This window comes from Physella acuta, unplaced genomic scaffold, assembly GCF_028476545.2.
Source record: "Physella acuta isolate Inbredline_101_S28 unplaced genomic scaffold, ASM2847654v3 ptg000339l, whole genome shotgun sequence".
In the NCBI taxonomy this organism is placed as follows: domain Eukaryota; kingdom Metazoa; phylum Mollusca; class Gastropoda; family Physidae; genus Physella; species Physella acuta.
Genome location: NW_026731858.1, coordinates 556,239 through 568,076, shown reverse-complemented (window position 1 = coordinate 568,076; position 11,838 = coordinate 556,239). Strand labels below are relative to the sequence as shown.

The following is an 11,838-nucleotide window of genomic DNA, read 5'->3' as shown; positions in this document are numbered from 1 at the left end:
TAGATTTATCAAATACTGTTAAAATATTGACATCTTTGGAAGCCTCCACTCCGTTCTCGCCTGCTATTAGACTTTCATATTTATAGAATTCGTCGTCTGGGAATATTTGCACGGGTGAGGATATGTTTGTCTCCTCAGTACGAATAGAACACTCCGAGGGCATATTGCATGGCGTGACAGTGTCCGAAGAACAGCTGTTTCTTGTGGATTGTGAGTGACCACTGGATGGTGACAAGCAGTCTCTTGGGTTCAAATGACAACGGATAGATTCACTAACATTTAATTCGTCCGGACATTGTATTCCTCTCGGGTAATTTTCCGATACAGCTGGTTGCAAGGAATTAGAGAATTCGCCTGAATTAAGAATCTCGTGGAGATAGTCGGCATTCGACTCTTGGTTGTCCATTCCCGTGATGCCATTTTCAATGGAACTCATGGTGGCTGATTCTAAAGATGTATGGAGGTCAGTATGTAGGTCATTTGTGGAGTAGTTAACGTGAATCGTTGGAGGGCATTCGCCCAATGGTTTTGGGAAATCCCCTTCCTGCATGACTTAAGTCCCTTGAACATACAAAAATAAGGTTAAGGGTCTTAAGTTTAGGACTTCCTCATACATGTAAAAGGGGTGTAAAGTATACTCTTGTAGACAGGGGTGGACCTGGGCCTCCAGGAAACATTCCGGGTGGTCGCAGAAGCGTAACTAGGGGAGAGCGGGTGCTAGACCAATATACTGCTACTTTGTTTTACGCACCTATTGAAATGTTTTCTGCATCAAGTGTGTGACACCAAACTAAAAATTGTTTAGGGAGAGTGAGTGGTAAAAAGCACCTTTTCGACAAATGAAAAAAAAAAAACACAACTACATATAGAATAGTGATGCTCCTAACTGCGTAACAGAAATACCGTGTTAATTTAGATACCTATAAACTAAATTGATTCCGAAGTTTATCAAAATGTTTTACGCAGAAGCCTAATTTGAAAAAGTTTTATAGGCATAATGGTTTTATTTCATTTTGGTATAAAATTGTAGTACCTGTGTTTTTTACAGCATGTTATTATAACTATGTAAATTCTGTTTAAAATTATAAATAAAAAAAATATCGAAACATTATTAGATTTTTGTCTGTTACGTACCTTAATAAAGTGATCTAATTATTAGAAAAAAAAATTAATTTAAAAAAATCTAATGAGTAAGAACCAAACAAGTAGGTTATAGCCATAGGCATAATTGTTTTATTGCATTTTGTTATTTTAAATTTGAAAATTATTAGATCTCTAGATCTATGTCTGAAACTTGCCTAAATGAAGATGTCTAATTAATACTAATTATTTGAAAGACACGCTTGGTCTTAAAATTCTTATGTAAAAAAAAACTAAAACAATAATTTATCAAATAATTTTCTTACCTTGATAACATTCACGGCTGCTTCGAAATTTTCCGGAAAATTGTGCCCGTTACACGGCTACTTGTCAGCACGCAAAAAGAGCGCGGGGAAAAGTTAAGCCAAACAAATGATAATTGAGTGTTCCTGCCAAATTCATCAGTATCGGATTAGCTGGCGCTTTTTCATAATTGCATAGCATTGTGACCAGATTTTTCTGCCCCACTCTGCTACTTTTAATTATTCTACAAAATTGTTCTACATCTCGTAGATGTAGATTCTACATCTTTACAAATTTGATAAATCTAGCTACTGTTTCAAAAGTGTTTGAACACCTTTGAGTTTGCAAACGCTATAATAATAGGTCTTACATTGAATAGTTTTTCTGCCCCCCCCCCCCCCCTCGGAGAAAGTCTAAATAGAATTTATATAGAAAATATATACTTTTACCAGTGTCCGCCCCCCCCCCCCCCCCCAGAAAATATCAAGTGTTCCCCCGGAGAGAAAAGTCTGGAAGAAACACTGTCTATAGGGCTTAAATTCCTAAATGGTTACCATGGAATTGTCCAACCACGCGTGCTTAACGATAACAACTTGGACGCATAAGTTTAAAATTTAGATCAATGTTTGGACTGGTGTTGTATTCTTGGGAATATCACACGACCAATACGGCGCGAAACTACCAGGCCAATGCCACTTGATTTGTGTATGCTTACTTTTTTTTTCCTTTGTCTAGGCCTAACAAATTATGTCAACTTACTCTCCAGTCTGATGTATCCCAATCCGGGACCCGAACTCGAGACCTTCTATCGCCCGACCACACCGTGCAACACTATGCTAGGAAAATATGTGCGATATTGTTTTGTTTTTTAAAACCAATACATTTTTAAAGTGCTAGATAAAAATAAAATTAATAAAATATGCTTATTTTTGCCAAAAATCTTCTCTTCCTATTACCCCCTCCTAAAAAATCCTGATCATATTTCTAGTTAAAAGTACCTGCAAAAAAAAAAAAAAAAAAAAAAAAAAAAAAGCCGAATCACTGAGTATAATAAATTAATTATCCATTGATACAAGTATATTTGTTCTTGGTCTCCCGGGAAGGGCTCGTGGAAATAATACATTTGATGGCGGGGAAAAATCGTTGCGTGTTGACTCGGCACAAGCTGTGAAACAAAAGATCCACATCGACTCCTCGCCTAGCTCGACTCTCTGGTGGATTCATCTCACATTTTATTAATAACGTTTGGCAATTATTTGCGATTCGGCAGCGCTGATATTCAAGGGAACGATGTAGCATGATTTTTATAGTAGCGAGATCTCTTGCGATTTGATTGGGGATTTTACAGACGGTTTTTTTTTTAGTTTTCTGATGAGATTCGCAAATAAACTCAAAAAATTTGTAAATTTGAGTAGTACTATTTTTTTTTTTAAATTTTTTACTCTCATGTAATGACAAACAATAATATGTAATTTAAAAAGGGGACCAACTTGCACGCTAGGATATGAAAAGCTGTTATGTCAATATACGCCTTTTACATGGACGCACATGACCCGACACCAAGCAAACAAAAGCGTAATTTGGAGCAGGGGGATAACTCTGTCATTATTTGCCAAATTTGATTATCGCGCATTGACTGATTTTATAAACGGTCAATATATTGTCACTGACAATAGCAAGTGATATAACGCCACAAAATAATATAACTTGCTAGCTTAGACACACTGAACCAATGGACCCGTTTGTATTAACTAACAACAATAATAAGGAAAATTAGTTAGAAACATAAAGACGTATTATTTATGACATAGATTCTATGTCCTTCCTCTAAGTTCTAAGCCTATGTACATTGTGTCATCAGGGCGGATCCAGAGGCGTAGCGACCCTTTCTGGCGCCCGGGTGCAAACTTTTATTTTGGCGCCCCCTTTGGGAGCAAATTTTGAATTTGCACCCCCCACTCAAACTATTTATAATGCAAAAATGAAGCTAAAATGAAATTTGTTTTTACAACCCATTTTAGCGCCCCCTAAGGTCGGCGCCCGGGGACATATGTACCCCCCTGCCCCCCCCCATCGCTACGCCTCTGGGCGTATCAAATATAATAAAGCATTTGCATGGTATATAGTTCAGTAAACATTCTTAAATTAGAATGATCCTCAACAGTAAATTGACATATTTTGCTTCAGGATGTTGAAATTGAATACCCAGAAAACTTTGTTTTATTTACAAGTAATAAATATTTTAGTCATTAGGTTATCAAGTAAATTCTTATTAATTCTATCTTTCATGTTATTTTAGCCTTGATTTTTATCTACACTTGAATGAGAATTAATTAAAAATGATTATAATTATTTTTTTTTAAATTTAATGCTGGCTTAATTAGACATGTTTTTTTTAAGTAATACATAATTTAAGAAAGTTTCATGAAAAATGGTAGTAGATTTTAAAATAAACAAAACAATCAAAAAGTTTCTTGAAAACAGTTTCCATTTAATAAACATCAATATCAAAACATATAAATGAGAAGGGATTTTCAAGTTTAGCAAATATAACAACCAAACTTGACAAAAACAACTTGAGACTAGTATTGTTAGTTTTAGACACAGATCTCTACAGTCAGGTCATCAGTTTTATAAAAAGTAATTATGAAGTTGTCAACAGTTCTAGTTTTAGAATGTTGAAATATTAAGGAAATTTAATATAGATCTATAGACTAAAAATAAAATAAAAACTAAGTTAAAAAAATAAATCTAAAATGTTTCACTTATTTATTATTGAGAAAATCGTTTTGCCAATATTTTAATATTCCTGTCTATCAAGAAGTTGTAAAAATCTGTTTTCTTTAAAAACCTAAGCATTTGAAAAATTTGTTTGTGATTAAAATGTTCACAATCATATATACTGAATCTTCTTGTGCGATAAATGATAAAGAAAACACTGGTAATGAATTAAAATATTAAGATACTACAAAAGTTATGAAATAAATAAACCCAAGAAAATCCCTCAAAATAGCATATGATAAATTGTTTAAACTAAAACATTAAAAATCAAATGAAAAAAAAACATAACCATAACAGATGGTTAGCAAATGGGATTTGTGTTACAAAATTACAACATAAAAATAAAGGTAATATAAACAAAACAGTGCTAAAATTTTATTAGCACTGCTCAAGTTTTTTGATTTTGTAGCAAAAAATGTATGAGAATGTTGAGAAAATTAGTAGGTTGTACAATAGTAAAACAAAAGCACCAATAATTCAGAAAATATGTTTGTCATGTGTATCTGCATGTCACACAACAATTACATTTTTAGCCTATTGTTTCTAAGCTGAAATTAGAAATGCAACAGCTGAAAAAAATCTGATTTACAGTTAAATTACTGTCCCTGTCTACAGTGGGTACATGAGAAAGACGTCAGTTATTTTAAATCTTCCCTATAGCAAAAGATTCAGCATGCTAAAATAGTCAGCAGCGATAGATCAAATTTATCCCATTTGTTTTATGTTTAAAGCAGTACAAGACTTTGGTTAAAAAAAAATTAAATGAAGTAAACCAATTACATATTTGTAACTTGGATTTCATGTGAAAAATGTTAAGAAGTATTTATGTAGATCAAGGATTGTCAGTAAAATACATATTATCAAACTAAAAGAAAAGCATAATAAAGGCCTTACTATTTACATCAAATAATTGTTGATTTCACATAATATAGCATAAAGTAAACTCATAAAATGTTATGTAAACTGTTATCACACAACGTTTTTCAAATGGCCATAAGGTTTGAAACAAGTGACTAGAAATTAATTTTAGCACATAGAACAAACTGTACTAAAGTTCAAAAAAAGATTTTAAACTTTTTATATGACAGGCCACAATAAATTGCTAAAAATAAAATAATTTTTAACTTTTTTGGCATAGAGACAACTACAGAGTTTGACAAGAAGTATGTTTACAAGTCAAAAACAATTTTCACAAATGATAGAAGCCAAAACATGATCATAGAAAGACAAACACAATAGAGTTGATGATACAACCAGTACATTCAAAACTTAGGGGATGAATAGTAATACTGTTTAGTAAAAATATGGTATAGGATCATTTTAAAGCTTGCTAATGTAGTTGTATAGTGTTAAGTCTTGTTGTAGGACAAGGTAGACATTTATAGCAGTTTATTAGATAAAAATTTTATCCAACATAAAAAGTATAGTAAAAATATACATACAAAATAATTTAATTAAGTGGCATTATTAATTTGAAAGAAAAAGAATGTCAGATTTTACTTCAACAGTAATACATACATAGTGATCAAATTTATTAATTGCAAGAAAATGATATAGTTTGCATGAGTAAACAGGCTCCATAATTTGTGTATATAATCTTCCTTAATCTATTAACTCAAAGAATCATTAAGTTTATAAATGATTAACTAAGAATACACACATATATTTTCAATGATACTATGTTTAATAAAACATGGAATCACTAGCATTAATCATATTCTGACACAATCATAAAAATTTCAAGTATAGTGGAATGGTGCATTTACAGTTCATTGGCTTAGAGGAAACGAGTGGAGAAAAATAAAGAGCTATTGCAAAAAAATTACTCAAAAAAATTACTCATTTTAAATTTTAACATGAGGCGACTTTTACTATTTTACAAAAGAATATACATTCTGACAATATATAAGTCTTAAAAAAGAGACATTTTAAGAAAATGAAACACAATGTTTCTATAGAATACTCAACAACAGATTACAGGTTGTTAGTTGCATACATTGTATGAATCAACATTTAGTTTAAGAACAATACACAGACAAAAATACATTACAAGTTAACACTTAAAATTATCATTTACACTGAGTACATTTTATATTGACATAAAAATACTTCTTTGTTTTATCAACCTAACTACACAAATAAACTTTGAAAAGCTTTGAAAGCGATATCTTTTTTACTATAATAAAAAAAAAATTACTTCTCAAAAATAGAACAAGGCACAGATGTTTTTATGGCAAGCTAGATGTCATTGTGTTTGCACCTCCCACCGGTGGTTTTATTTGGTTAAGCAGCATTACAAATATTATTCAAGCATATTTCTATAATGCAACACGTTAAAAAAATACTCCATAAGACAAAGTTTTAATTTTTTACATTTAAAAAAAAGTGAAACAAAAAAAACATTTAAAAATTCAGATGAGTACAATAGTCAGTTAACCTCAAAGCTTAAAGCATGACAGCACAAAGCAACAAAATAACTAACAGTTAGAGTTGAAAAATGCATGGAATATATGTAGACTAGGAACAACTAGCACCAAATCCAATAAGCACTGTAAAGAATGTGAACATTGAAGAAGAAACTAACAATATTGTAGTATTCTTAGTATTTTGCAATCAAACTTAATTTGAAATCATACTTCAATTTTAAAACTACATAGCAGTAACAGTTTCTGTCTATCAAATTAAAACTGTATTTGAGAAGAACCTTTTTTTGTGCTGACAAAAATCAATGCATGAAATGAAATCCTGAAAACTGATAACTCATCCAAAATAATGAGTTTTACAACCAATTCAATTAGTTAAGTAATCCTCATAAAAAAACATCCGAAAAGTAAAATTACCAATTATTGCTTAAGATGGTGTATAAACTAACTCTTGAAAATACAAAATTAAGTCATTCTTGCAAAATTAACTACAAAATATTCATTATAAAGCACTAGAGTGTAAAAAAATACACACGTCTAATGAAAAGAGGAGATAATTAGTATACATACACATCTCTAATAATAAAACAGATGTTACCAAAGTTGCAATTTAAATTTCACACTATTAAAAAATCATTAGATAAGGCATAGAAGTGCTGCCTTAATGTCAATGAAATAGATACCTAAAATTGCAAATAACTTTTCATTATGATCAAAATAATTTTGATGCAAATAATAGTGTCATAAGACAACGAAAGTAAAAATTTATTGTTAAACTGACAGTATCTTTCCCAGATAACATATTAAGTTATATTTAACTTGTTTTAAAAAAGGTTACAGAACAAAAGAAATAAGTATTTAGAACAATAAATGTTAGTGAAAATAAAATACAGAACAAGAAAGCATGCTGCCCTAGAATGAATCAATGCATAAACAATGTTATAGCTTCTGCAATATAGTTTCAAATACACATTTTTAAGCAATAGAATCTGGGTGTGAAAAAATTTTTGTAAGTTGAAAATTTAGGTAACTTACAAGCCTCATGAATAACGCCTCTAACTAAATTCCATACAAACTTTGTTTGAGCATTTTCATACCAGCTGTATCAATCAAGGTGGCAACAAATGTTAACAGATTGTCTGAGCAATTAAAGCTGGTTGTTTAACTTTGTTGATTGTAGCGTCTCCATCTGGCAAGCTGATCTGTTATCTGGCCATCAAGTGTGCGTGCTAGCACTATACCAAGAATCTGAGGTTTAACATAAACTTGTAATTGTTACATTGGAAAACTGTTTTAAATATAATATTAGCTTTAACCTTTTTATAAAGTTAAAGATAATTATACACACAGACTAGACTAAAAATGATGCTGGACTGAGCTATGTGACCAAAGATGACATGGATAAAAACACATATCTTTCCTATTAGCATCTAAGGACAATAATAGGATTTACGCACCTAAATTGAAAACAAATTTCAGGCCTATTCAGGAGTTTTAAGGAGCACAAAGATAACTTTAAAAATATCTATTGTGTAATTGGATATGGCAAATAAAAAAAACAACAGGGCTTTCAATTAATATTATTGGGGGTGTTATGCAGTCCAAGTCATTTGAATAATTAGTGTTAAGATATGTACAGCAACCTAAATACAACAGCATGGGCACAATAATTTGATAAAACCTGCTCAGAAATCACTGGTCACTCAGACACATTAAGAGTGATGAAGGGTAGTAGTAGCAGATTAATACATTGTCTAACAGAGATGTACTTTTTAAAAGTCTTTTTTTGGTGAGGATTCCATGAGGCCCTGACATTTTAAGAGGGCATATGAACCCTGTAACAGCTATGAAACTATTACGTTGCTGTTTTCTTAGCCAAAACACTAGCAAAAACATTAGGCCACCTTCCATCAGATTACTATACAGTTTTCTTTTATAATTTATCTCTTTTGATCTTACTATCACTATAATAGCGTACATATATTGGAGTCCTGTTTTTTATTCAGTTAAATAATCTACAATGTACACAATCATTTTTGTCTTCATCTCTCTGTTCTCTCTCTAAGGCCTCTTAGGCTGAACATTGTAATTTTAATCTGCACTATTTTATCTATCACCAATTCAATTCCAACTTACCTGAGGAATGGCAAAACCTATGATAACACCCCCTACGATGGGGAGATTATTCTCAACCACCCTCATCACAGCAGAGACGCAGCCAACAATGTAAATATTATTTGTTGAGCTGTGGGACTGAAAAAAATTGAAGTAATAAAAGAATTTTTAGAAAGATTTTCAAAAATTATATAGAATTATACATCATAATACATGGGTTAAAATTTTGAATAAACGAAAACTGGAAAATAAATGTTTAATATTCTGCTACTACCTTTTCATCCAAAGAGTTGGCTCCACATAGAATGTTAGGGACTCCATTCTAAAATTTAAAGTTGAAAAAGATTCTATACATTAGGAATTTTTTTTAGCAGATATTAAAAAATAAATGCATAATTAGAGTTTTTTTACAGCATATATTGTTTTAAATTAAAGAATTACTAGCATATAAATATAAACAATTTAAAATCAAACTTCAGGGGAGATAAATATTTTCTTTACTAAATAAACATAATTTTCAAAATATTTCTTTAAAAAAGCATGCCCTTCTAAAACGCTTACTGCTATTTTAATACATATATGTTGAACTAATCAATTAATATAACTACTGTCCTACCTTAAACGTATCTTGTTTAGCACAACATGAATGTGGCACAGCGCAGGCTAAAGGACTTTTGTTTTCTTTTGAGCAGTTGTAGTATTGGTTATTGTTCCAGTCTTTGTACCCATCACCAGACATCCCACAGCAACCAAGCTGGTTGATACATTTAAAAAAAAAGAAAATTGTTACTTTTAGTATAAACTATGCACAGTAAGTTTTTTCTGCATTTTGCTGGCTTTCCTGTTTTCTATTCTGTAACATGCCAATAGAAAGAAAGTAATAGTTTATTTTGTACAAAGTGAGCACAAATTTTAAGAATGCCTGAGCATTTTATAAAATGCAGAGGTTCTTATGTTAATTATATCAGAGCAGTTTTATATAAGAGGTGGGGGTGATTACTAAGGGAACTAATTGTAAGGCAGCAATTCATCCTAGGGGTAATTGGCTAGGGAGGCAGGGGGGGATTGTAGTAGACCCTTTAAACTATATTATTGTAAATAATACACTATTAAACATATAACAAAGAACAGCAATCTTACTTCTTCTTGAATCCAATCAACAAGCATTTTTTTGTCTCCTCTTTCAGTATAAAGTGGTATAAGCTCTTCTTTCAATGTTTTAACAAACAGTTCTTTGAATTCACTTGATTTGAGAAAAACATAGACTGCACCACCAACTTGGCCCAGGAAGATTACACATAATGAAATGTAATACTGAGGAAATGATTTTTAAAAATGTTGAAATAGTATGAAAATGATGCAGGTGTCAGTTGGTACATCAGATCACCCACTCAAAGTAGCAACTCTCAGTAAAACAGCATATAAAATGTAAGTATCTTAATGAAACAATGTTAAGAAATGTGTGTGCAAATAATAAACAAGCTGAACTGACAGATATTAGGATAAATTACAATATTTTACTTTTATTTTACTTTTACAAAACAATATTTCACATGTAGATTTAAAACTTAGTTATCGAAAGTATTAAATTATAACACTTACAACTTTAACCAGACATGTATTTTCCCTGAGTGCACCTAAACATCCACAAAATCCTAGTAAAAACATAAGACATCCAATTATGACAGACAGGATTGATAGATCAGTGATAAAATCAAACACTGATCTCACATCATCAAATGAAAATCTTTCTTTTTCAAGATGTGCCCATGTACCAATAGCAAGAAGAGTTATTCCAGCAAGCTGAAAATAAAAGGAATGAGTAAAAATTAGGGTTGAAGTGTATCTAGCTAGATAAAAGCTGCAAAAAAGTCTGTAAATGGAATCTGCAAGATGCTTTATTAGTATTTTAAACTTGATTATTTTTTAATTATTCATATTGTTTTGTGTTTATATTTAAATTAAAGCAACAAGGTTGGTTGAGGCCAAACCAGGGGTTTGTTCTGCTAGGGATATAATTATAATACTACAAACAAGGGGTCAACTGAAAATATCATCTGTGAACTTTTAGGATCATTTAAAAAAAGGGTATAGGCTATATGTATATCCTATATTATAATAATGGACCTCAGAGCGTCCTATAGTTACGTATGTTAGGCCAGTAGTGCGTGTAGTGTAGTTGTTAGTAATAGTACTATTTAATAGAGTACTAGTAGTACTCTTACTGTATGACGTATGACGTAGCGTACCAAGTACTAGTAGATCTACCCTGTCTTGCTTCTAATCTTATCTTAAATCTAAGCCCTAGCCCTAATACCTACATCTAGATCTAATAGTAATCAGGCCTAATCTTAGAATCTAGAATTCTAGACCTAAATTAAAATTAGTAAATTAAAATGTTTAGATAAGCAGATGTAGATAAGATTCTTATTGATTCTATTAAATATGATACATTCTAAATTCTAAGTCATTCTTAATCTTATAATCTACTAGATCTCTATTTCATTTAACAAAAACAATGACATAGCCAATCAGTTCAACGGGTACTGTTTGCGCACTGAGAGTACACTCAACTCATTGACTCAACTGTGAGTACAGTAACAATGAGTGCACAGAGTACATAACTCCCAACTTGAAAATAAAACTTACCCAAAAAGTAAAATTAAAGAAAAACAATATGTATTTGAGAACTGGATTTACAAAGGTGTCTCTACTAGTACAACAGGCCATTTTTGTTTCGTTATAAATCTCTGTCTCATCCCATCAAATTACTTCATAGCTTAAATTAATCTAATCATATTTATTAAGTTGAAAATCTTGTATTGTAAGGACCGACTCGGTCCTTTATCATTTTTTTTTAGTTCGCGTGAACTATTTACATCACTTCCGGTGTCTAGAGCACTCCTCTCCGTTTAATGATAGGCCTATTTATATAGTGGGGCACATTATAGATTACATCAAATATTATCGAATTTAACACAAAACAAATGTAAAATAACAACAATAATAAAATTTTTTAAATGCCCCAAAAATAAATTAATTTAGATCTAGATTCTAGATCTTTATCATAAAAGCATTGGTCGCTAGTGTAGGCCCTAAAAAGCCTTGTCTTTTTACTTTCTCGTATATACGAAGT

General features: G+C 31.2%; 1 protein-coding gene across 1 annotated transcript; it reads right to left on the bottom strand.

Annotated features, from left to right (window-relative positions):
• Nucleotides 1-6,578: 6,578 nt before the first annotated feature.
• Nucleotides 6,579-11,554, bottom strand: LOC131941015 (tetraspanin-33). Its single transcript, XM_059299977.1, has 7 exons — nt 11,352-11,554; nt 10,305-10,505; nt 9,843-10,016; nt 9,319-9,456; nt 8,977-9,024; nt 8,729-8,840; nt 6,579-7,840 (listed from the first exon to the last, which is right to left on the bottom strand). Exons 1-7 carry the CDS (start codon nt 11,430-11,432, stop codon nt 7,749-7,751), a joined length of 846 nt encoding a protein of 281 aa, XP_059155960.1. The 5' UTR covers nt 11,433-11,554; the 3' UTR covers nt 6,579-7,748.
• Between the last annotated feature and the right edge of the window lie 284 nt (nt 11,555-11,838).